General features: G+C 40.4%; 2 protein-coding genes and 1 non-coding gene across 5 annotated transcripts; all 3 read left to right on the forward strand.

Annotated features, from left to right (window-relative positions):
• The first annotated feature begins 234 nt into the window (after positions 1–234).
• REST (RE1 silencing transcription factor) lies at positions 235–23277 on the forward strand. 3 transcript variants are annotated; one of them, XM_087434370.1, is made up of 4 exons: positions 235–513; positions 2890–3793; positions 9572–9655; positions 17699–23277. In XM_087434370.1, the coding sequence occupies exons 2-4, from the start codon at positions 2899–2901 to the stop codon at positions 19585–19587; spliced, it is 2868 nt and encodes a 955-aa protein (XP_087290496.1). In that variant the 5' UTR covers positions 235–513; positions 2890–2898; the 3' UTR covers positions 19588–23277. The 3 variants fall into 3 exon arrangements, with proteins under 3 accessions (XP_087290496.1, XP_087290497.1, XP_087290498.1); XM_087434371.1 differs by lacking the exon at positions 235–513 and adding an exon at positions 853–1148; XM_087434372.1 differs by lacking the exon at positions 235–513 and adding an exon at positions 1179–1310.
• On the forward strand, positions 16846–17432 carry LOC106801794 (large ribosomal subunit protein uL16-like). Its single transcript, XM_014787579.2, has one exon. It carries the CDS (start codon positions 16885–16887, stop codon positions 17347–17349), a length of 465 nt encoding a protein of 154 aa, XP_014643065.2. The 5' UTR covers positions 16846–16884; the 3' UTR covers positions 17350–17432.
• Positions 16850–16985, forward strand: LOC147916452 (small nucleolar RNA SNORA70). Its single transcript, XR_015553078.1, has one exon. It is a non-coding gene; the product is annotated as a small nucleolar RNA SNORA70 (small nucleolar RNA).
• Positions 23278–26797: the final 3520 nt, after the last annotated feature.

The following is a 26797-nucleotide window of genomic DNA, read 5'->3' on the forward strand; positions in this document are numbered from 1 at the left end:
CCTGGGGGATTAGGTGCGGCTCCCCCTAGGCGCGCCCCTAGCCCAGCTAGGGCCGGGAGCCACCCTCTTCGCGAGGGGCGGGGCGCGCCAGGCGGCCACGCGCGCGGGCGGAGGAGTGGGCGTGTCCCGCGGCCGCGCGCGGGCGGCGGAGGGGGCGTGTCCCTCGGGCGGCGGCGGCGGCGGTGGCGGCGCGGGCCGGGTGCGCGGCGCAGCCTCCTGTGCTGGAATGTGCGGCTCCCGCGAGCTCGCGGCGCAGCAGCAGAGCAGGCGCCGCCGAGGCTCCGGGCCCCAGACGCCGGCGGCGGCGGCGGCAGCCAGGACGGCGGGGCGAGAGCCGGCGGCCTAGGCACTCTCCGCAGCCCCATTCCTGGGCCTTCGCGGGCCTCGACGGCCCCGGCGCCCAACTTTTCCACCCTCCCTCTCCCCTCCCCCGAAACTCCAGCAACAAAGAAAAGTAGTCGGAGAAGGAGCGGCGACACCGGGTCGCCCGCCCCTCCTCGCCGAGGAAGGCCGGTAAGCGCGGCGCAGGGCTGGGGGCTCGGTTGGGTGGGGGAGGGCTGGCCGGGCGGCGGCGGCGGCCGCGGGAGGGGGAGGGCGCGGAAGGACGCGGAGCGAGGCGCTGTCCAGGGCTGATTTGCAGATACTGTGGCTCCCGCGGCGGCGGCCGCGCCGGGCGGGGGCGGGCGGCCGCGCCGGATCGGGTTACACCGGCGCGGCCCGGGGGCTGGGCCGGGGGCGTCGGGCGGCGCCAGGACCCCCTCCCCAGTCGAGGCCGGGCCGCCGCCTCCGCGCGGGCCCGGGCGCCGCTGGGAGTCGGGTCCCGAGGCTAGGGCGCGGAGCTGCTTGGGGCCCCAGTCCTGAAACTTCCTCCTCGCCCTCCTCTAGCTCTCAGGTCCCGCCGCAGCCCCTCGCCGGCCCGCCGCCCTCCTGTCCCCCGCCCTCTCCGGCCTCTCCCTTTCGCCGGAAGGCGCCGTAGAGTGCGGCCGGGCGGGTTGAGTCAGCCCCGGGGCCCGGGCGGGTCAGCCAATGGGGCTGGACAGCGATTTCTGCGCTCGGGCCGCCCCGCCGCCGCGGCCCTCCGCGCCCGGCCAGCCCGCCGCGGGAGCTGTCGGGGCCGGGCCGCGCGTCCCGCGGAGCGCCGTGGGGGAGTGAGTTCGCAAACTTCCGGGGCGCGGGGGGGCGGCCGGCGCGCGTGGGGCCCCCTCCGGCGCTCGGGACCCGACGCCTGCGGAGGGTGCCCGCGGAGCCGCCCCGGGCCTCTGCGGAGGGCGAGCCCGGAGGCGGCGAGAGGGGCCGGGACCCGCAACGCGGTAACTTTCTTCCCTTTTCCCAGACTCGGGCCCGCGGGCCGGGGAGGGGACAGTCTGGACTCGGGAAGACTCGGTCCGGCCCCACGACGCCCCGAGTTTGCCCACCTCCCCTTTTTTAGTGTTGGAGAGCACAGGAAAAGCTTCAGGACGAGTGTGGGGGCAGCTCCCGCGAGTTGGTGTGTAAATGTGTGTAGTGAGCGGGCCGAGCGGAGAGGAAGCGAGAGCGCCCGAGTTTGCAAAGAGCTGCTTTGTGTTTGGTATTTTGAGAAAATGGCCGAATGCCTATTTCAGTCAGGAATGCCGCCGCCGAGGCAGGCGCTGGTGGCAGCAGCACATAGGAATTCGTGCAACACGTTGGGCTTTCGGGCTGTGCTGGGACGGTCTTCCGGACAAACGTTAAAATTTCTTTAGGGATGGTAGTTAGGGCTTGAGAGGTATTAGAAAAGACGATGTTTGGGTAAGATACCGAGTAGCCTGGACTGTTAAGCCCTGGGATAGCTTTTGCCCTCAGTTTGTTTTCTGTGATGGCATTTGATTCCGACTTTTGTTGGTACATATAACTCAACCCGTTTGTGTTTATGCACTTGGGTGAAACAGATTACTTTTTATATTTTGGGTTTAGTTTTATTTTTTTAGTACTTGCCACTTATTTTGCTTTTTCTAATTTGCAAGAGAACACCTAAGTTGAGAATAGCAACTTTAGATTGGAAAGTAACGTGGTTAAGACGATTTTAAAAGCCCAACATGTTTTCAAGAAGGTGCTCTTGTAATGGCTTCCACTAGGCAAGTAGGCCAAGTCAAGCACAATGCAAGAATGTTGCTGATTATCGAGTTGAGTTGTACAATTATTTTATTAGGAGGTTTGAAAGATTCTTTATTTTCATTTGTGAAGTTTTGAATACACTAAACTTCCTTTTTCACAGAAAAGGGTTTTGAATTTTTTTTTCCTTTTAACTTGCCGAGTCATCGAAAAAATAAGAAATTAAGTAGTACTTTTTTATACTAGGTTATCCTTCTGGAGTTAGTTGAGTTCATATGAAATTCACTTCAGTTGACCAATTCTTATAGGCATCTACTTTCCAGATATTTTGTACTTAATAAATGCACAGTGTGGCTTTTGGGTTTCTCCCCTTTCTGATTCAGACCAGTAAACTCTTGAAGGGGGCACTTGGGAGGACAGCAGTTTACTATTCGTGTATTGAATTTAAAAAGTAATTTTAATTAACATTAAAAATGTAGGTTACTTACTTTTAATTTTTCTGGTAAAAAAAAAAATACTTGAGGGAAGGGATGCCAGTGGTAGACCTAGTTGATGGATGAATTATGTCAAACAATTGATAGAATTTTTTGTAGAGGTAATGGAAATTTTTTTGGTGACTACAGTAAAGAGAATTCAGAATTAAAAAAATATTTGAAAGGCTTATTTTTAGTAGTTAATGAAGCTCATGAGTTCAAAGATTATATTGAAAAATGTGTTTTTTTTTTGTTATGAAGAATTACAGTGATGTTTTGGTTTTAGACTAGTAAAAGTTGTGTCTAAACTAGTGCTTTTGTGTTTTTTGTTTTGTTTTTAATTCAGAATACAGTTATGGCCACCCAGGTGATGGGGCAGTCTTCTGGAGGAGCAGGGCTGTTCACTGGCAGTAGCAACATGGGCATGGCCTTGCCTAACGACATGTATGATTTGCATGACCTCTCCAAAGCTGAACTGGCTGCGCCTCAGCTTATCATGTTGGCAAATGTGGCTTTAACTGGGGAAGTAAATGGCAGCTGCTGTGATTACCTGGTTGGCGAAGAAAGGCAGATGGCAGAACTGATGCCTGTTGGGGATAACAACTTTTCAGATAGTGATGGAGAAGGACTTGAGGAGTCTCCTGAAATAAAAGGTGAACCCAATGGACTGGAAAACATGGAACTGGAAAGTTTGGAACTCAGTGTTGTAGAACCACAGCCTGTGTTTGAGGTATCAGCTGCCCCAGAGATTTATAGTTCAAATAAAGATCTTCCTCCCGAAACACCTGGAGCAGAGGACAAGTGCAAGAACTTGAAGACCAAACCCTTTCGCTGTAAGCCATGCCAGTATGAAGCAGAATCTGAAGAACAGTTTGTGCATCACATCAGAGTTCATAGTGCCAAGAAATTTTTTGTGGAAGAAAGTGCAGAGAAGCAAGCGAAAGCCAGGGAATCTGGCTCTTCCACTGCGGAAGAGGGAGATTTCTCCAAGGGCCCCATTCGCTGTGACCGCTGTGGCTACAATACCAATCGATATGATCACTATACTGCTCACCTGAAGCACCACACCAGGGCTGGGGATAATGAGCGAGTCTACAAGTGCATCATTTGCACATACACCACAGTCAGTGAATATCACTGGAGAAAACACTTGAGAAACCATTTTCCAAGGAAAGTATACACATGTGGAAAATGCAACTATTTTTCAGACAGGAAAAACAATTATGTTCAGCATGTTCGAACTCATACAGGTAAGAGGACCTTTGCAGTCCAAAAGTTCAGCTCACTTCTGGTAGTTAATTGAGCGAGTAGTTAAAATAGTGCTAAAGAAAGGGATTCAGTTCGAATCCTGGTTCCATTATTTGCTGTCTTTGTGACCTTGGATGAGTTATTTAACCTCTTTGTGCCTAAGTTTCTCCAGGGGGGTAATAATATATAGGATTGGAGAATTAAGTGAAGGAACATGTGTAAAGCACTGAGTGTTATTTGGAAGAATAGCCAAGAGGAATCTTATCAGTGTTCTTCGTAAAATACCTATTGTAATAACTTAGGATAGACCATTTAGCTAAATTAGACTACTTTTTTTCGAAGACGTATTTAGTTGGTAGTGACTACATCTTAAGATGCAGTATAGTTTCCCAAAGGAATTGAGGGCTTACACAAAAAGGAAAATCCAGTGATTAACCCTTGCATAGCTCCAATTAACAGAAGCCTCAAACTTTTAAAACATTAACTGGTGTTATTGAGTTCCTAAATGGAACAACTTCACTTGTCCCCAAAACATAGAAATGTGAGAGGTTAGTTTTTAAGAGATTGGTGGGATTACCACACTTGAAACCATATTCCTAAGAAAGCAGACACTTGTGGAAAATGCAACTGTTTTTCAGACAAAAAACACTAATATTCAGCATGTTCGAACTCATACAGGTAAGAGGACCTGTCTAATTTATAAGTGCACTCACTCAAAAAAATGGAACAATCTTAAAAATATGAAAAATTTCAAACATCTCAGAAGTAAAGAGAATGCTGCACTGCACCAACATGTACCCATCACCTATACTCAACAGTTATCAATATTTTGTCACATTTGGCGATTTATTTATTTTTTTGGCAATTCGTTTTTTTAAATAACGTCTTTATTGAGATATATTCCAAAACCACACAATTTATCCATTTAAAGTTACAATTCATTGGTTTTAGTGTGTTCACAGCATTGTGCAACCATCATATCACCACAATCAATTTTAGGACATCTTCACCCTGAAGAGAGACCCCTATTTGTTAGTGGTTGTTCCCCATTTCTCCCCAAAGCCCCTTAACTATTCACTTTTAAATCGACTTTCAAGTCTTTGTGGTTAAGTGGTCTCCTTTTTGCAAAGAAATGTTTGTAAGTATTGGTACTTCATTGTCACTTTCATGTTACATTTTCCTGGTAAGAATAGGTACCTTTGAGGACTCATTACTATTCTGAATAAAATGGATGGAATATCGAGTACTGTAGCGTTTGGATCACAAGTGAAAAGGGGCTGTGGGATGCTGTTTGCATCTGGTCTTTTTTGCAGTTTTCACTCTGCGGAACTGAACCCCACAGTAGAGTGGGACATAGTGGGGAGGGAAATTGATAATTGCTTTGCTTAACTGGTAGACTTAATAAAACTTGCAGGTGAAATTCCATTACAAGAAAGACGTCTGTAGTAAGATTTCTAAGCCCCAGCAGATGGCTCCTGTATTTAAAACCTTAAAATCTAGTTAAGTAAAAGAATTTGTTGTCCCTTTGGAGTTTATTGTAACCTGTGATTGGTTGTCTCCATGCTTTGGAACATGGAGACATTTTATTTTATTTCAAAAGTAAAGAAGTTCAAACATTTCAAAAATACATATCATAGGAAGTGAAAGTTACTTGGAAATCCTACCCAGTGAGTCACTTAACAGTTTGAATTAAACAAACTGTTAGATTAAACTAACCTCACCTACAATATCTTAAAACAAATCCCAGATACCATATATACTTCAGCCGTAAGTGCTTCATATTCATTTAACAGTTTTGTGACAACCTGGGGGCCTAATTTAGAATTGGCTGTAATAGAGCTTTCAGGTAGTAACTATGACATATGTAATAGAGCTTTCAGGTAATAACTATGACTTTATGTGTATACCTTCATGAAGTTTTACAAATATATATATACTCATAACCGCTGTGCAGGTGAACATAGAGAATATTACCAGCACCCCAGTGCCTTTGTCTTATTAAATTTTGATTTTTTTTCCCACTGCTATTTTGATAACTTCAGAACTATTGAGTCACTGAACAATTTAAAAATTTTCCCAAAAAGCTAAAAATGTTTTCAACAATAAATCAAAATTGTCGATTTAAGAACATTTTTAGAAGGAAGAAAAAAAGGAAAGTGGAGAGAACTGGAAACATTCCAGTTTTGATGTGTATTTCCAATTTTTTATGTAAAGGATTTTTTTTAAAACAGAAACTCTACTTTTGCTGTGTCTTAATTTTTTTTTGTTATAGTCGTTTATTTTCATCTAGTTATAGTCTAGATGACTAATTTTTAATGGATATATTTTATATCATGAACTATACTATCCAGTACTTAAGTTTTTCTCCACATTAAGATTGGTATTTCCACAATAAGGTTATGATTTGCATAGCTCACATTGGTTGTACATATCTCATTTCACATTTTAGTGTTAAACCATTAATGCTTTTTTAAAAGACTTTTCCCCCTAGTATTACCTTATTTGTGATTTTTTAAAAAACATTTTTAAAACAATTTGGTGGTGTATAAATTGAGGGATAATATTTTGATTATGTGAATTCTGAGAATATCTCTGGTGTTAAATGCATGGTTATGAAAATTGTATTTATGGAAAAATAAATTCATCTAGTGTTTAGGAGTAGAGATGAGAAAATGATAGTCTGAGGGAATCACTTATTTCTCATTTCTCCTTGAGGTAGCCTAGTTTCATTTAATGGGTTTCTTCTGTTCTTTTATTGAGTGCCCAATGTTAGGTGCTTTCTTCTCTTCTATGCCTTTAGAACAATTCGTTGAGGAAACAGAGTAAGTGATAATAGCCCATGTTTACTGAGGAAAACTTCAGACTTGAAAGCCCGAAGTGATATGCCCAAGGTCATATATGACTCTCTTTTTATGGTAATTATTATGGTGGTGGCTGAGGAGTGTTTTCATTTGAGTCTTGAATCAAAAGAATTTTAATTTTGTGGTTTTAATTTTTAACCAGTTCACAAATTCTATGCTTTAAAAGAGGACATTTTTGCCTGTATATGTGACTGAAAAATCCCTAATTTTTCTAGAGTGTTTATGCCTATATTGTAGAACTGCATAGATAGAAGCAACCTATTCTGTTATAAAGGATTTAAAAGTAAATTGCCCATCATCAGTCCTTCATGTTAATCTATAGTGATATTTAACTTTTTTTCCATTAACTTTTTTTTATAACTGCTTAATTGAGATACAGTTTACATACCATTCAAGTCACTATGGATTGGCCTGTTCTGGACATTTCGTATAAATGGATTCATACATGTGGTCCTTTGTGACTACCTTCTTTCACTTAGCATAATGTTTTCAAGGTTCATCCATGTTGTATGTACAATACTTGTTTTCCTTTTATTGCCAAATAATACTGTCTTGTGTGGATATACAACATTTTGTTTATCCATTCATCAGTTAATGGATATTTGGATTGTTTCCACTTTTTGGCTATTACGAATAATACTGCTATGAACATTTCATGTACAAGTTTTTGTGTGGACATTTTTTTTTTTTTTTCCTCAGGTGTATACCTAGGAGTGGAATTGCTAGGATGTGTGATAACTATGCTTAATTATTTGAGGAACTGTTTTCCACGAGTTGCTGCACTATTTAATTTTACAATCCTCCCAGCAGTGTATGAGGGTTCCGATTTTTCCACATCCTAATCAATACTTGTCAATTTCTTCACAACCTAACCAATACTCGTTAATATCTGTCATTTTGATTATAGGCATCCTGGTGGTTGTGAAGTATTCATCTCATTGTGGTTTTTATTTGCTTGCCTCATGGCTAATGATATTGTGCATCTTTTCACGTGCCTATTGCCATTTGTGTATCTTTACAGAAATAAATTTAACATTTTTTAAACTATATTAAAATTCTTCCAGGTCAAAGTAGACATTCTATTGCTATGAGCTGTTTGTAGCTAATCTATAGCTACCAGCTAATTAAAGCTGAACAGTTACTAGGAACACATTTTCCAGTCATTACCATATTCTTTTTCTTTTTTTCATTCTGTCTTTTCTTTTCCTTGTCCCATGTTATTAGACATCTGTGACCGTATCTTGTATCTTCTTGGATAGACAAAATAAAAACTGATATTTATTGAGGGCTTGATTATGTGCCAGGCACAGCGTTAAATGCTCTGCATGTATTATCTTTAATTTAAATTCTCACAATTCTAGGAAGTGAAGATACTGTTACTTTTGTAGATGAGGAAACTTGCCCAAGGTCATAATTATCTTGTAGCCAAAGACTAGATGAAAAACAAGTTGTCAAGTTTTTTTTTTCAGTCTCTTTTGTCGTTGACAACCCACGTCCAAAAAGAATACACATTTCCTGCCTTTGAGTCTTAAATTCTTTAGTACTAAATCATTGTCCTCTCCTCTTCAGTTGCTCTCAGTCCCTATGGCTTTATGAGTATGCTTTGTTTTAACATTGACATAGATCATAAAAGTTATTTCTACCGCTTGAAATTGATAGCTTAAAACAGCAACATCCTGGGGCCTGCCCCGTGGTGTAGCCGTTAAGTGTGCGCGCTCTGCTGCTGGCGGCCCAGGCTCAGATCCCAGGCGCACACCAACGCACCGCTTGTCAGGCCATGCTGAGGCCGAGTCCCATATAAAGTGGAGGAAGATGGGCATGAATGTTAGCCCAGGACCAGTCTTCCTCAGCAAAAAAAGAGGAGGATTGGCATGGATGTTAGCTCAGGACTGATCTTCCTCACAAAAAAATAAAAACAACAACAACATCCTCACTCAAAAGCATTGTTGATTTTAGCTGACAATTTCAAGTGGTAGATTTATTTATTTTTATTTATTTATTTATTTTGAGGAAGTTATTTATTTTGAGGAAGATCAGCCCTGAGCTAACATCCATGCCAATCCTCCTCTTTGTGCTGAGGAAGACTGGCCCTAAGCTAACATCTATTGCTAATCCTCCTCCTTTTTTTCTTCCCCGAAGCCCCAGTAGATAGCTGTATGTCATAGGTGCACATCCTTCTAGTTGCTGTATGTGGGACGCAGCCTCAGCATGGTCGGAGAAGCGGTGCGTCGGTGCGGGCCCGGGATCTGAACCCGGGCCGCCAGTAGCAGTGCGCGTGCACTTAACCGCTAAGCCATGGGGCCGGCCCCCTCAAATGGTAGATTTATCATTTACAAGGATTAAAAAAAATTACCCAAAACATAGCATCAGAAAATTTGGGTAGTTTTTTTTAAAGGATAATTCTAATTAAAGAATTAGGAGCATTTCTCGGTTCTCAATATTTAATGTAATAACATGTAACATTACCGTGAACATTAAAAGGGCTATGAGAATTCAGAAAGCCAATGATAGGGGCTTGCCCCGTGGCGTAGCGGTTAAGTGCTCGCACCTTGCTGCTGGTGGCCCGGGTTCGGATCCCGCGAGCACACTGATGCACCGCTTGTCAGGCCATGCTGTGGTGGCGTCCCATATAAAGTGGAGGAAGATGGGCATGGATGTTAACTCAGGGCTGATCTTCCTCACCAAAAAAAAAAAAAAGCCAATTATATTTTTCATCAGCAAAGCTGAAATAATGTAGTTATGTGAATTCTGAATTAAATCATTTATACTTCTAATACATGGTATAAATTGACCATTTTGCCAGGAATAGGAAAAAAAATCCTTGTTAAGAAATGCTCGGTACTGAATATTGTAATATTGTTAGTAAGGATTGTATTTGCCTTATTTTATCATATTTAAACTCTAATCATATTTTTGCAGGAGAACGCCCATATAAATGTGAACTTTGTCCTTACTCAAGTTCTCAGAAGACTCATCTAACTAGACATATGCGTACTCATTCAGGTTGGTAAGAAATGGAAACTTTTAAAATCATTTTTAGTAAACTACCATTATATGAAAGTTCTAGACCTGGAACTGGGTCATTATTTATGATTATATTTTTAATATAATTTAGACATTTATAGTTAAAAATCAGTGTTCTGTTGATGTAGAGCTGTATTTAAAGGGAGATTCTTAACAAGGAGTCCATAGGTGGAACTCCTGAAACTGAATATAAATGTGTATGTGTACTTTTTCTGGGAGGAGAGTCCTTAATTTTCATCAGATTTTCAACAAGTTCCATGACTCTGATAAAAGTTGAACCACATAGACCAAGGTAGATTCATCCTTCTCACACTTCCTCCTTGACACGGTATTATAACACCAAATTTCATAGTGTGTGGGTGCCAGGTTCCAGGGATTCCTTAACTTCTCAGGTCTTGAAATTTGGGTTTGTTCTCTTTGGAGCTTTGGTAGGGCTTCTGAGGACTGGTTTATAAAAGTAAACTTTATTATTTTTTTTTATAATTTTATTTATTTATTTTTTTCCCCCAAAGCCCCAGTAGATAGTTGTATGTCATAGCTGCACATCCTTCTAGTTGCTGTATGTGGGACACGGCCTCAGCATGGCCGGAGAAGCGGTATGTTGGTGCGCGCCCGGCATCCGAACCCAGGCCGCCAGCAGCGGAGCGCTCGCACTTATCTGCTAAGCCATGGGGCCGGCCCAAAAAGTAAACTTTAAAGAATGATACCAGGATACCAATTTGTTAATCTGTAATAGATAAAATGCAGGATTATAAGAAGTGGGAGGTTCATCTACTCCAGTGACTGTAATAATTATGATCACCAACCAGAATTGGTCCCCATTATGAAGGTATGTAGGTGGCCAATTTAAAAAGTAAATATTTAAAAAATTTTAAAAAGTAAATAAAAAATAGACCATAGGTGGTCTTGATTGGATAATTATTTCATTTTGCCTTGGCGAACTCACCATGTCTGATCAGAATACAACACTGTTCTTCCGGATTTAGAATATATGCCACTGTGGTATATATTCTATACTGTATACTAAAATTTTGCTGTTCACAAAAGTTAACAGTTAAGTTAACAGTTATCTTAAATCTGTGCTGTCTGATTGGGTAGTCACTAGCCACATGTGGTTATTGAGTTTGTGAAATGTGGCTAGCTTGAATTAAGATGTATAAAATATGTACCGGAATTCAAACAGTATGGAGAAAATGTAAATTATCTATTTTTTAAAGATTTTATTTATTTATTTTTCCCCCAAAGCCCCAGTAGATAGTTGTCTGTCATAGCTGCACATCCTTCTAGTTGCCGTATGTGGGACTTGCGGCCTCAGCATGGCTGGAGGAGTGGTGCGTCGGTGCGCACCCGGGATCCGAACCCGGGCCGCCGGCAGCAGAGCGCGTGCACTTAACCGCTAAGCCACGGGGCCGGCCCTATCTATTTTTTAAATACTGATTACATGTTGACGTGGTATTGGATATATTGGGTTAAATAGTAAAATTAATTTTACCTGTTTCTTTTTACCTTTGTAGTGTGACTGTTAGAAAACTTAAAATTGCATATATTGCTTGCGTTTTATTTCTCTTGGGTATTGCTGTATAAAGTCAGTGATGAGTAAGATTTGATTATAGTACAGATTCTGATTTGAGCAGCTATGAAGGGGTCACGTAGTATGCTTGCTAGCCTTTCTTGACCCTGCAAGCTTGTCGTGTTAATATACTTTGAGTGTTCCTTGTAAATCTCCTAAGCTATTGATGTGGGTCACTTAATCAGAATCCTTGATTATATTACTTCTGGGTGCTTCCTGGTTTCATTTTCTGAGGGTAACTTGGATGCTGTCGCAGGCTGTGTGGAGGGTAGGCATCATGTCTTGTTGATAGCTATGCTCTAGCCCTCACATCGTTTAAGAGCTTTACATGAATTAACTCATTTTAGTCTTCATAACTGTTCTATCATGTATAAGTTCTATTATTATCCCCATTTTACAAATGGGGAAACTAAGGCATTGAAGAAATATGACCATTTTTCCTGTAGAATGTCCCCCTTTCTAGATTTTGTCTTACTTGCTTTCTCATGGTGTCATTTAGTTTTTCCTCTGTCCCTGTGCCTAGTATCACTTGTACACTAGAAATTAAATCTAAATGCTTGATACCTACTTCATGATGTCTCATTTAAAGTCATGACTGGTTGACCCATTATTACTGTTGCTGGGTCACTAGATTAGAATGATGACACACTTGTATCTTTTTCATTGAATTGAGAATACTTTTCTCACTGTATAAGTGTTTCTCTATGGTATTTTACACGAGTCGATAATCTTTGCCTGAACGATTTTGAGTTTGCTGTTGTCTTTTGAATTTTCTCTGCTATATTTTAAAGATGATTTTCAGTAGTTGCTGTTTGTTGCAGTACAGCAAGTATTTTAAAAGTTTGTTAATAATGAATAGTAGCTACTAATGACTGTATGCATGCTAGGTACTGAAAAATTGGGATTTGTTATCTCTAATCTTAGTACTCCTAAAATACTTAATCCTAGTTGTAGATTAGGATACAGGTTTAGAGAGGATAAATGCTTTATCTAAGGTTAATTGTCATTCTTCCAAATTAGAAGAGCTAAGATTTGGCCTCAGACTCCTTCACCCTCCCATTTTCAGTTATCAACAGTGTTAAAAGAACATTATGGCTAAGAAAATGGCTCAATAAGCTACAGCATAATGAAATTGGAACCACAGGGTATTGAGAAGGCAGAGCCATTGTCTTTTATTGGATGCCAAGTTTGTGAGTCGCAAACAGGAAACAAACATCGTTAGTCTGTTTTGTGGTATGAGTGTGCTGAATTATTTTCAGCAGATCCTATGTTTTAGTACTTTTAATAGAAGTTGCTGATAACACTTGCGTTAAAGTGAGGCTAAGTTATTAGGTCAAATTGGGTGGGTTTAGTGTTTCTAACTGGGTTGCATGGAGTGAGTATCTTAGATGCCTTCTCTTTGGTCTGGAGTCTGATCTTTACAGATTGTCTTGGGCATTTTGGTTCCTTGTTCATGTGAATGTATTTTAGGGAAGAGAAGTGTGCTCAGTCCTTTATTTCTTGCAGAGATTAGGCTTTGTTGAGTTAGTACATTTTAGCTAAACTGACAAAGATTGGTTTATGAAGCAAAAGGACATTGGTTGTTTACTTGGAGCACTTTCATCCATAGGGTAGGTCTTCTCAGGCCAAATTGGGAAGGGATTAGAATGTTGGTTTGGTGAAAAAGAAAATTGGATGTTGGTGAAAACAAAGACACACTAACCTAATCTGATGTTATTCTCCATTTTAGTGGTATTTCTACCTAATGGTGTTAGAGTATCCTCACCTGGGTGGTACCTAGAGGCACTGGCATTTTATCCTCAGCTCTCCCTTTCCTATTCTCAGTGGAGATGCTACCATTTCATCCTGGATGAAATGTTTTTGTACTGGATGAAATACATCCAGTTTGTATTTGCCATTATATTTTTTTGTATCATCACACTGGCCGGGTCTCTATCCTGCTAACATAGGAGTTCATTTTGAATATTTTTATTTTTTTTGTGAGGAAGATCAGCCCTGAGCTAACATCCTATGCCAATCCTCCTCTTTTTTTGCTGAGGAAGATTGGCCCTGGGCTAACATCCATGCCCATCTTCCTCTACTTTATATGTGACGCCGCCGCGGCATGGCTTGACAGGTGGTGCGTCGGTGCATGCCCGGGATCTGAACCTGCCAACTCTGGGCCTCCGAAGTAGAGCTCGTGCACTTAACCACTGCGCCACCAGGCCGGCCCCTGAATATTTTTCCATTAAAGCATAATGGATGTTTGTTAAAGGGAATTAACAACTAGCCAAGTTCCACCATTTATTACTCTTTTTTTGTTGTTGTGAGGAAGATCAGCCCTGAGCTAACATCCATTCTTCTTTTTTTTTTTTTTATAATTTTATTTTTTTATTTTTCCCCCAAAGCCCCAGTAGATAGTTGTATATCACAGTTGCACATCCTTCTAGTTGCTGTATGTGGGACTCGGCCTCAGCATGGCCAGAGAAGCAGTGAGTCGGTGCACGCCCGGGATCTGAACCCGGGCCGCCAGCAGTGTAGCACGCGCACTTAACTGCTAAGCCACGGAGCCGGCCCTAACATCCATTCTAATCCTCCTCTTTTTGCTGAGGATGACCGGCTCTGAGCTAACGTCTATTGCCAGTCCTCCTCCCTTTTTCCCCCAAAGCCCCCGTAGATAGTTGTATGTCATAGTTGCACATCCTTCTAGTTGCTGTATGTGGGACGCGGCCTCAGCATGGCCGGACAAGCGGTGCGTCGGTGCACGCCCGAGATCCAAACCCCAGGCCGCCAGTAGCAGAGCGGGCGCACTTAACTGCTAAGCCAGGGGGCCAGCTCTATTACTCTTTTAAGATGGAAAATTATTTTATTTGGCAGTAAATTTGTTTTTCTTTCACCAGGTATTGGATGATTATTATGGAGGCACTGTTTTAATAGCTTGGTTTATTTGAAAGATGTTATGATTTGAGAGTCTTTGTGAATTCTAAAATAATTTTTAAACAATATTTTATTGAGTTTTAATTTGCACACATGAAAATGCACATATCTTAAATATACACTTCAGTGACTTCATGTATATTTTCACTTGTTAGACTACCACCCAGATGAAAACATGGAACATTTCTACCACCCTCAGAAAAATTCCCTCCTTACCCTTTCCAGTCAGTACCGCCATAGTCTCCCCCCAACCAGTACTCTGACTTCTCCTATCAAAAAGAACATTCCCGGGCCAGCCCCATGGCTTAGTGGTTAAGTGCGCACGCTCTGCTACTGGTGGGCCGGGTTCGGATCCCGGGCGTGCACTGACGCACCGCTTGTCTGGCCATGCTGAGGCTGCGTCCCACATACAGCGACTAGAAGGATGTGCAACTATGACATACAACTATCTACTGGGGCTTTAGGGGGAAAAAAAAAGGAGGCGGATTGGCAATAGATATTAGCTCAGAGCTGGTCTTCCTCAGCAAAAAGAGGAGGATTAGCGTGGATGTTAGCTCAGGGCTGATCTTGCTCACAAAAAAAAAAAAAAAAAAGAATATTCCCCTATAAATGTTCGTCCCATGTTACGTTATCAGAATTTTGCTTTTATTGCTCAGTAGTAATCAGTTGTATGTCACTATTACTCTTTAATTAAGAATTTCCCTTGTTCTTTCTGGATCATTCTTGATAATGTGTTAAGCTTGTAAAAATATTTCCCCTTCTGAATTTGCCTTACACACCTGTAAATTAACTTTGGAAGTATAAAATAGACATCTGACACATTTATAAAGGTGAAAAACATTGGTAAATATTACTAGAATTGGAAAAGGGCGTTAAGTTAAAACCATTGGTATAGGGCAAAAAAATTTATATTCAGCTAGGCACTAATAAACTATAAAATTTTGATGACTTGATAGTTAATACAAGTAAGATTTAATGGCAATAAAACAAAAATTGGGGGTGGGTGGGTATGAATGGAGCAAGTAAATTATGCCATCAAATTTTAAACAGATTCCTACATCCTCCCGTTCCCTGACCATATGATAGGTGGAGGCTTGCACCCTGATTGATGCTTGCTGTGTAAATACCCTCATTCATTAGGGGTTATAAAATGCTGATATTTTCATTATGATTTTTTTATTAGGACAGATATTTTTGTGAAGAGATAAATCCATTCATCAGCTATTTGTTTACTCAGAGGTAGGGTTTATATGGAAAGGCAGGATAAACACATGAATCCTTCCCTTTTGTTTACCCATACTAAAAATTACCAGTCCATTCCAAAAGTGATGACTTATAGGTAAAGCATATTGACTGCTTGGCTATCTGCCCTATGCTAAGTGCTTTATATAGATTAGAGTGTTTATAATTCACAGCACTCGAGTATTTTACAGATGAGGAAATTGAGCCGTAGCGAGCTTTCAGTCCCTTGCTCAAGATCTCACAGTGAGTTGCAGAGCCCATATTTGATCCCCCAGATATTCTTACTCTAGAATAAGTTCTTAACTATTATGCCACCTATCTTTCCCCATTCCATGTCTATGTGTGTTAAGAAAATGTTTGTCTCCATTGAAGTGATTCATTGGAGACAAGATAGGACTAAGTATAGAGTCATGTAGCATGTGTAGAAACCCATTTATGAATCTATTAGTGGACTAAGATGAAGAAGATTAACATGTAGCTATGTGTTTTTTGAAGTTACTTCTATCTGCTGTTTTGTAGTCACAGTGTGGGCAGGTAAGAGTTTTAGGCCATCCAGTTAACTCCTTATCCAGTCTGATGTACCTGGATACATTTTTGTTTTTGTCATCGAGTCTTTTATCATCAGATGTTTTCTAATCGTGGTAAAGCTTACCATCTACATGGTTTTACTTAATGTCTGAATATTTTGCTTTATGAAAAAATTAAGATTTGATATGAATTTGAGAATGTTTGAGAGATGAATTTTCATAAATGTCAATTTCCGTTTTTCTACTATGCATTCCATTGGACCAGTGGGGTATGGATACCATTTGGTAATATTTACTAGTGTGTGACTAGATGGGTATGTATTCAGGTAGAATGTGTTACTCTTATGCCTTTAATGTGGGGGTGGGAGTGGGGGTGGCTCTGGTTTTGTATGTACCTGTGATTATGACTTTGTTTGCTTATTTTACATACCATATCTATTTGTATGCCACTTCTCATTTACCTAGTTTCTTTGCCCATTTTTTAGAAGAAGGTGGGGGAAAAATCAAGAAAAGTTTTCTGACTTGGCTCTTTTGCTTTAAAATAGCAACTCTGGCTTTGGAAAAGTTTGCTGAGTGAAACTTGACTCAATTCTTGCCACAGTGGACAAAAGGGTTAAATTTAAAGAAAAAGACTTTGCTCCCTGAGGTTAAAGCAGTATTTTAAAACTTTTGCAGCTGAAGGTCTGAGCGTGTAGCTTAATTACCGTACAGGATTTTTCTTTGAAGTCTCAAGATTTATCTTAAAAAATGTATGAATTTTATGTTCTACTCCATTATACATTTGTTTTAACTAAACATAAAAAATTTAAATTTATCTTCTCTGAGTGTCTTTGCCCCAAAGTTGACATCCAGAGCCCAACTAACTGCCAAGAATTGTGTACTTTTTGATGAATCTCTGCTCTTCAATAGTGCTTGAGACTGCAGCCAATTAAGCCGACCGTGCTCTTTTCCCCATGGGGGCATGGTGTGCAGTGGCTGCGAACAGCAGCCTCCTTGGTAGTGTATGCAGCCTGTTGCTTGGTATGGGTTGCCCTAAGGGACCTTGGAGACAGCCCTTTCCAGTGGACATTTCGTGTCTGATCTCCTGCTGTCCCCAGTCTAGGCTCCAGACAGGTATGCGGGGTGCCTTTGGAAAGCCCCAGGGCACAGTGGCTAGGGTCCACATTGGCCAAGTCATCATGTCCATCCGCACCAAGCTGCAGAACAAGGAGCATGTGATTGAGGCCCTACGCAGGGCCAAGTTCAAGTTCCCTGGCCGCCAGAAGATCCACATCTCCAAGAAGTGGGGTTTTACTAAGTTTAACGCGGATGAATTTGAAGACATAGTGGCTGAAAAGCGGCTCATCCCGGATGGCTGTGGGGTCAAATACATCCCTAATCGTGGCCCCCTGGACAAATGGCGGGCCCTGCACTCATGAGAGCTTCAGCACTGCCTCCTCCTTACTCACGCCCACCAATAAATCCTACTTACTGTCAAAAAAAAAAAAAAAAAAAAAAATAGTGCTTGAGAGCCCTAGCTTGATGAACTTTTTAGAAGACGATGGCTAACTGAGATAGTTATTCCTTGATTGGGTTTGAGAATCAATGTCAAGGGATAGAGAAAAGATATACAAATAAATATGGTAAATATAAGGTGCATGATACAATCTTTTCAATAAATAATTGTTGTGGTGTTTTTAACTTCCAATTCCTTATAAAAGTATATTTTAATAAAATCTTGAATTCATTTCTTAATCTATGTCTTTAACCTCTCTTGTTTACCTTCAGGTGAGAAGCCATTTAAATGTGATCAGTGCAGTTATGTGGCCTCTAATCAACATGAAGTAACTCGCCATGCAAGACAGGTTCACAATGGGCCTAAACCTCTTAACTGCCCACACTGCGACTACAAAACAGCAGATAGGAGTAACTTCAAGAAACATGTAGAGCTACATGTTAATCCACGGCAGTTCAATTGCCCTGTATGCGACTATGCAGCTTCCAAGAAGTGTAATCTGCAATATCATTTCAAATCTAAGCATCCTACTTGTCCTAATAAAACAATGGATGTCTCAAAAGTGAAACTAAAGAAAACCAAAAAGCGAGAGGCTGACTTGCCTGATAACAATATTATTAATGAAAAAACAGAAACAGAGCAGACAAAAATAAAGGGGGATGTAGCTGGAAAGAAAAATGAGAAGTCTGTAAAAGTAGAGAAAAAAGATAATGTTTCAAAAGAGAAAAAGACTTGTAGTAATGTTTCAATCCAAGTGACTACCAGAACTCGGAAATCAGCAATGGAAACTAAAGAGATGGATGTGCATACAGGAAATAATTCAGAAAAAACCTGTAAAACCAAGAAGAGCAAAAGGAAGATGGAACCTGAAGCCCATTCCTTACAAGATCCTGTTAATGATGAGGAACCTGTGACAAAAAAGAAAAAGAAGACAGAGAGCAAATCCAAAAATAATCAGGAAGTGCCAAAGGGTGACAGCAAAGTAGAGGAGAATAAAAAGCAAAATACTTGCATGAAGAAAAGTACAAAGAAGAAAACTCTGAAAAATAAATCAAGTAAAAAAAGCAAGCCTGCTCAGAAGGAGACAGCTCAGAGGGGGTCTGCTCAGATAGAGCCTCCTCAGATACAGCCTGCTCAGACAGAGCCCCCTCCTCCCATGCAGCCTCCTCAGACAGGGCCTGCTCAGATGGAGCCGCCTCCTCCCATGGGGCCTGCTCAGATGGAGGTTGTTCAGGAGGGGCCTGTTCAGATGGAGCCGCCACCTCCCATGGAGCCTCCTCTTCACATGGAGCCAATTCCCAAAAAGTCTCCTCGAAAAGATAATAAAAAGGAAAAGTTGAACATGGAGAGTGAAAAGGCACGGAAGGAGCAAGTCCTTATTGAAGTTGGCTTAGTGCCTGTTAAAGATAGCCAACATCTAAAGGAAAGCACAGGTGCACAGGATCTTTTACCACCACCCCCACTGCTGCCAAAGGAAAACTTAAAAGAAGAGGAGTCAAAAGACCAAAAATCATTCACCGAAAGTGAAGGAAATAAAGAAGCCCCTCTTCAAAAAGTAGAAGCAGAAGAGGCAGATAAGAATCTAACTGGTCTTGCTGCTGTTATCGAGGAATCTGCCAATATTTCATCCACTGAACAAAATTTGAATGTGCCAGAGAGTGAAACTTTAGATTGTAAACATCAGGCTGACACTATGGTCTGTGAAGTGGACATGGACACAGGTGAGAACAAAACAGAGATTCCCCCTGGCAAAGACTTAGCAGTTGAAGAACCAACTCCACCACTGCTTCTTCCCTTACCAATAGAAAACCATGAAGCAGTGTCCAAAACTGCTGTGGCATCACCTCCTGTCACCATGGCAGTAAATGAGTCTCAGGAAATGGATGAAGATGAAGGCATCCACAGTCATGATGGAAGTGACCTAAGTGACAACATGTCAGAGGGTAGTGATGATTCTGGATTGAATGGGGCGCGGCCAGTTCCACAAGAAACTAATAGAAAAAATGCAAAGGAAGCTTTGGCAGTCAAAGTGGCTGAGGGAGATTTTGTTTGTATCTTCTGTGATCGTTCTTTTAGAAAGGAAAAAGATTACAGCAAACACCTCAATCGCCATTTAGTTAATGTATACTTCCTTGAAAAAGCAGCTAAAGGGCAGGAGTAATTAAACTTTGGACAAGGCTTCATTTCTTAGGTTGTAAGATCTATTACATTTTATATTCTTTTACAGTAGTAGACAACCTTTTATTTTTAAAATTGCTTTAATTAGTGTCCAGTGTTGATTTTTAAGTGGCACTCTTTTCCTTAGGACTCTGTATACCTATTGATGTATAAAGTTTAGCAAATCCAAGGGAGTTAGTGTACTAAAACCAACAGACACCTAAATCTGTTAGCTTATGCATTTAATTCAAACAAGAAGGCCAAGGTGGTATTACAGCATTCTGTTGCTTTGTGCAGCTATAACTTGTCAGTTTTTTCCCCATGGCTATCTTCTGGTTTACTCTAGTTTATTCTTAGTTCCTTGTTTAGCTCTATAAAAATTGGCATACTTAAATAGCAAATTACTTGAAGAATTTGCCTGCTTTATATAAAGTTAGCACTTTAAAATTTTTTTAGAGATGAGAAGAGACATGTAAATTGAAGAAAAATTCTCCCAACAATGGACGTTGTATCAGTCCAGGTATTTACTTCCTGAGTTTTGATCAATATTTCTTATTTTGTGTACGTTAATCGTCATAAAAACAATGATTTTGGTGTGTTTTTTTTATTTTGGTGCTTTAATGGCTTAAGATGTTGCACATTGTTTTTTGTTTTAACCTATGCAGTTCAATTTTTCTAGAAATAGCATTTGTGTTGAGCAGTAACACTTTATACGTATATATGCATGTTGATTTTGTCCTCTTTGGAGGGATGCTTTTAGTCTTATTTGCAAAAGGGCAGTTTTCTTATTCCTTTGCTGCAATTGTCTTTTTTGCAGAATATTAGTGTGCAAGTTTGTGAGCAAATGAAATATGCAGGTTCAATCCATTGATTCTGATTTTCACATCTTATATCTATGCCAGAATCTGTATTTCATATAAGTTATTTATTTTAAATGGATGTAGTAAATTCACAGCTCTCAGTTTGAACTTTGCAATAAATAAACCACTAGGCTCTACATTGAAAGATTTTTATCTCAAATACCAACCATAAGTATGGTTTTTTTGGCCTATTTTGTTTTAGTACAACTACTTCCTAAATGTACAGTGTTAAGTTGTATCTTTGAGGAAAACCTTTTTTCATAGATGGTTGGTGTCCATATGGCTACTCAACTGAATAAAGTGATATGTGGAAACTGCAAACCTGGAATTAGGAGACATAATTACTTCTTCAAGTTATACAGAATATCAGTTGTAAAATTCCAAAGCCATAGCAATTATACAGAAAACCTAGAATGAGAAAGGTAGTTTGAGTGCTGGTAGACCAGCTGCTACTTCCTATGAATACAATGAAAAAGGCTGGTGAAACTTAAGTATAGTCCAGATTAAAAAATCACACTTTCTCAGGGATCTCCACAAACTAGTGGGTGTCCTGGCTGTCCCTGTGACAGCCGCTTTTTACAGGTGAGGCCTCAAATGAATTGGAGCTATCCTGGTGTTCCTATGGGGGCGCTTTGTATGAAAAAGAGTGTGTACTCCCAAACTTTCGGTAGGTTCTTTGGCCAGCTGCCAAAGAATGTGAAAGAACCCAACATAGGGTTTTTCTTGTTGATATCAGTTATTCATTGCAGTAAAGTATGATCCCAATAGGGACTCTTAAACAATTCTGATCTCCCATTTTCTATTCTGAAATAACCACTTTATATTTCATTTATTTTCTTTTATCTGGTGATCTCTTTGAGGCAGGTTTCAGAGTTTGGCAGTGCAACATGAAAGATTAGGAAAAGCATTGATGAAGTGTGGGTGGAAAACTTGTTAAAAATCTGAGAGTGAAGTTTGAGTTAAAAGACATTTGAACTTGGAATTGACTGGGAGGCCAAAGATTTAAAGAAGCAGAAGATTCTCTCAAGACATGAGGAGTAAGTTGTGTGTTAATGATATGTGTTTTGTGTGCATGAATGGAAATTTGTAAATGATGTTGAATACTAGGTATATTCTCGGCTCCGACAATCATTGTCAACAGAAAATCAAGCTGCAAATATTTATGTTTTAAAACTTAAATTATAAAGCTAGTTAAATCTTTCTAACAACTAGTTTTAATGTTCATGGGTACATTTTATGTAAGTTACCTTTTACATTATATATGAAAAGATTCATGTTAATTACAGATTGGAGATTGGGAATCAGTTTGGGGAAGAGGTGTTTGTGGATTCTTTCATACTACAAAAGAAAACAATTCGACTCTGGGGAATTGGACTAATTTTCTTATCTAGTTTTTAAGACTAGAACGCTAAAAACAAAATATGAAGACATTTAAAACCCCTTATTATTAAATTGATCTGTGAAAACATTGTTACTGGAAATTGAGTTGGACTTGAGGCCTTTCTTCCAGAAAACAAGGACTTGATTGTCAGGCCTATATTAGGTTCTGAACCTTAATGCCATGTATTTGTACTTATTAAAAATTGTTTCAATGAAAAGCATATTAGTAATATGAACTTCTGGTCTAGTTGGGAGTTCTTCCATTTGAAAAATGTGATATTTGCATGGAACTGTTTGAATCTTTTTGTTTTCTCAGTTTCCCCTCCACTGGATAGAATTGAAGCTAGAATTTTCCCTTTTGATAAAGAAATGAAAAGTGAACATGTTATTTGTAAATTGATATTTAGTAACTAGAGATAAACTTGAAATACTAGAGTACATTATAAACCTAATCCTAGGTAGTCTTATGAAAATGTATCTCTTTAACTATCTTTTGAACCTGTATTCGCATTGGTTTTCAAGATATTTTAAGTTATATTTTTTCCTCTTTTCAGAGCTGCTTCTTCGGGGCTACTTTTTTTTTTTTTTTTTTTTTTTTTATTGAGGTGTAATTCACAAGGAGCTACATTTTTTTGGTAAGGCTTCTTATAACTATGGCTGGATGTTTTGCTCTAGTCTTCCAAGAAGGGCCGTTGCATCTTTTAGAGTCATTTCTAAAGTCATCTGGTCTTTAACTTAGGGGACTATTTTGCATATGAGTGCGAATACAAATTTAAACGCAAGTAGACCTCATCGCATGTCACCCCATGAATGTTGACAGTGGAAGGAATACCTTGCCTGTAGTGTATCAGTTCTGGACTGAAAAGCTGGGGAAGAAACCCATTTTTCTGTTTTGCATAAATCAGAAATACAACTAGTGTGCCGAGTTTCCTTATTGACCTCAGCAGATGAACTGAATTGATAGTGTTAATTCAGATCCAAGAAGTTGTCTGAATCTTGGTTTGTGTAGATTTGTGATCTACATGCAATATTAACTAAATCAAATAGCTTTTACAGTTTCACATGTGTATATAGGCCCTCCCCACCCTTTTCAACATCCATTAGTTATTGAACTTTGTAAACTGGCATTGAAACATTACAGCAATATTTTGTTGCACCAATTTTGTAAACTTTTACAGTGCAATACGTGTTATTTTTCAGAGACAAACCAAAGGTTAATTTCTCAAGGTTCTTGCTGCCTGCTTTAGCAGCATTTGATGGAGGATCTTTTATATACATTTGTAATAGATGAAAAATAAACTAGATTGCAAATCCTTTTTTTTTAAAGCTTAAACCATGTACCAAGTTTTTGGTCCAAATTGTGTAGGATAAGTTAAACTTAAATCGCATTCTATTAACCAATATGAGTATATTTCTGTAAGCATAGTTATGTTGAAATAAAGTTTTAAAAAGCATTTTATGCCTTTGTTTATTATTGGTACATCAAGCATCAAGGAAGCCAAATTTATCTTGCTGGAATTGTAAGTGTATTAATTATTTCCCCCAGCTGACCCATACTTGGTAGAAAGGTCATGGCGGTCTTCGTTGTTTCGGGTAACAGTCCAGTAGGTAGCAGTCAAAAGCTTATCTTCCTGAAGTCTGCTTTCTGGGAGGTGCAGATGGGGGAGAAACAACCTTCAGACAATTCACAGAAGGTTGTACCTAGTAATTCCTTCCCAGCCACAGGTCCCCTTGACAGTTTTAATGTACATGTCCCTTCTTACCAGCAGGCCTGGTGTTAGTAAATTTTGACTCGTAATTGGAAAAAGATGCATTGAAGGGAAAATAAGTTGAGTTACACTGAGTGTTCAGTAAGTCCCAGGGCACTATTTTATATGTGGAAGGCTTATGTGTTTTTGTGGAGCTGAGAGAAACGGGAAAGGGAGTTGGAGAAACCTCTGGCAAAGCATGGAAGCAACTGGATTACATTCTGTCCTGATGGAGCAGGTGACCTGGAAGATCTGAGTCATAAGCAAGAACAGGTATTTTATATTGAATTGTTGAGAGGGATTTACCCTCTTCCCTTTCCTGCAAGACTGCTTATCAGCAACAAAGCAAAATGAATTTCCCAACATTTTATTGGCATGGTGGAATCAGTGACAAGGAGCACGGAAGTTTCTGCCTGACCAAAGATATGTGGGGAATTTATCTTGAATATATAAATGCTATGATGTCTGATTTGATTTGTTTAATCTTTAATGAATAAAAGAATTGTTACAAGTATCTTTCTCCAGTCCCTTGCTACCTCTTTCCCAGAGGCTTACCCCTGTTAGGATTTTTATGTGTATCACGTATTTACGCTTGACCTATTGGCTATTGTTTTTTCTCCTCAAGTTCTCAATCAGGGCTTGACCCTAGCTTATAGGTAGAGTTACAGTGTAGTAATATGAGCTCCCCTTTAGGGTACTTTACAGCTGTCATCCTCAGCTCCATGAAGGCAGATTGGTGAAGGTGCTAACAGTGTGCTAATGTTTGCCAACCAGAAGGTTTCAGTCTTAAGAAATTGCCTTTTCAGAAGTTTTTGATGCTCACTGTATCAAGTGTTCTGTGGGCCCTGGAGTTAAAGCTGGGTTCACAACTGGCCCGTCTTACTACTATAATTGAGCAGATTATTTTAACTTTACTAAACCTGTTATTTCATGTATAAAGTGGGGATGTATGGTACTTCTGTCCATAGAGTGGCTTTGAGTTTTAAATGCTTATTAAGCACTTGACCTGCTTGGTCTATAGTTTTAGTGTTAAAACCTCTTCTAGTAGATAAACCAAATAAGTATCCTTAAATATAGAAAATGCTTCCTCTATTTGGGCATAATTAAGTTATATAATTGACTTGCTTGTCTTGCATGCCTTGCACAGTAGTGAGCTTTTAATGTTAAAGTAGTATGTGGGCTTTTGTGTCCAACTATATTGTAATCTCCATGAGAGCCAGAATGCTTTTATGTTCACTGCTTTATTCAAACACTGAAACAGCATCTGACCCTTAGGGCAGATAGTTGTTAATTGCCTAGTATAAGAATTGTGTGTTGTGTTTCTCCTTGATTTCAACTAGTACAATGGTAGTTTTACTGTAATTTTTAAATTCTTTTTTTTGTGTGTGTGTGTGGAAGATCAGCCGTGAGCTAACATCTATGCCAATCTTCCTCTTTTTGCTGAGGCAGACTGGCCCTGGGCTGACGTCTGTGCTGATCTTTCTTCACTTTATATGTGACGCTGCCACAGCGTGGCCTGACAAGCGGTGCATTGGTGTGTGCCCAGGATCCGAACCCGGGCCACCAGCAGCGGAGCGCGTGCGCCTAACTGCTACGCCACGGGGCCAGCCCCTTTAAATTATGATAATGCAGAAATCTGTTGGTTCATAGACAGACTAGGGTATTTTTCTGGATGCCTTAACAAGGCACAGATAGTTAACCCAAGTAGCAGGACATAGGAGGTCTTAAGAAAGACACGGTTAAGAAACTTTATTTTGAGGAAGGTTCAAACTTATGGAGAAGTTGCCGGAATGGTACCCTGAAATCTCGTGTACCTGTCAGTTGGATTCACCGCTCACATTTGCTTTCCATGTACTGTGTGTGTATTATTTGCTGAACCACCAGAAATTAGGTTTTAGGCATACCCCTTCATCTCTGAATATTTCAGTTTGTACCTTCTAAAGGTAAGAGCATTCTCTTGCACCACCATGGTATAAATATCAAATTCAGGACTTTTAAGATTGGTGTAGTATTTAATATACAGTCCATATGTGACTTGTGCAAATTGAATGTCTTTATACTAACCTTTAACAATGTTCCTGCTCTTAATCACCCATTGCATTTAATTGTCACATCTCCAGTTTCCTTTAATTTGGAACGGTTTTTAGCTTTTGTCCTTCATAACATTGAGAATTTGAAGAGGGGGCCGGCCCCGTGGCTTAGCGGTTAAGTGCGCGCGCTCCACCACTGGCGGCCGGAGTTCGGATCCCGGGCGTGCACCGACGCACCGCTTTTCCAGCCATGCTGAGGTGGCGTCCCACATACAGCAACTAGAGGGATGTGCAACTATGACATGCAACTGTCTACTGGGGCTTTGGGGAGAAAAGGGGGAAAAAAAAAGGAAGGGGGGCCCGCCCGGTGGTGCAAGTGGTTAAGTGCGCGCGCGCCGCGGCCCAGGGTTCGCCGGTTTGGATCCCGGGCGCGCAGCAACGCACGGCTTGGCAAGCCATGCTGTGGCAGCGTCCCATATAAAGTGGAGGAAGATGGGCATGGATGTTAGCCCACGGCAAGTCTTCCTCAGCAAAAAGGAGGATTGGCAGATGTTAGCTCAAGGCCGATCTTCCTCACAAACAAACAAAAAAAAGGAAGATTGGCGGTAGATGTTAGCTCAGGGCCAGTCTTCCTCAGCAAAAAGAGGAGGATTGGCATGGATGTTAGCTCAGGGCTGATCTTCCTCACCAAAAAAAAAAAGTTTGAAGAGTTCATGCCAGCTGTTTAAGGAATGGTTCATAATTTGGATTACTCCGATTGTTTCCTCATGCTTCAATTCAGGTTAGGCATTTTGGCAGGAATACTAAATATTGGTGCATTACATCAGACGGTGCATGATGTCAGTTTTTCACATTACTGGTTGTGTTAACTTTTATTATTTGGTTAAGATGGACACCAGATTTCTCCACTGTAAACTTATTTTTTCCCTTTATAATTAGTATTCTGTGGGAGAATATGTTGAAACTATCGTACCTCAACAAACTCAGTGATTTTAGCATGTATTGATTTTTGCTTGAATTCATTGTACCTTCTGTTAAGAAGTTTTCCCTTCTCCACATAGACCCAGGTTCTTGTTTCATTTATGTTTTAACTGACAGTCGTTCATTTTACCTCATTTCAGCCAGTGGCGGAAGTAGGGGTGCCCTTTCTAGCTGCGTAAATGAAACTTCTTATAGTCCATTAGTACATTGAAGGA

The sequence above is a fragment of the Ceratotherium simum genome, chromosome 8, assembly GCF_057802395.1.
Source record: "Ceratotherium simum simum isolate JZ-2026a chromosome 8, ASM5780239v1, whole genome shotgun sequence".
NCBI lineage: Eukaryota > Metazoa > Chordata > Mammalia > Perissodactyla > Rhinocerotidae > Ceratotherium > Ceratotherium simum.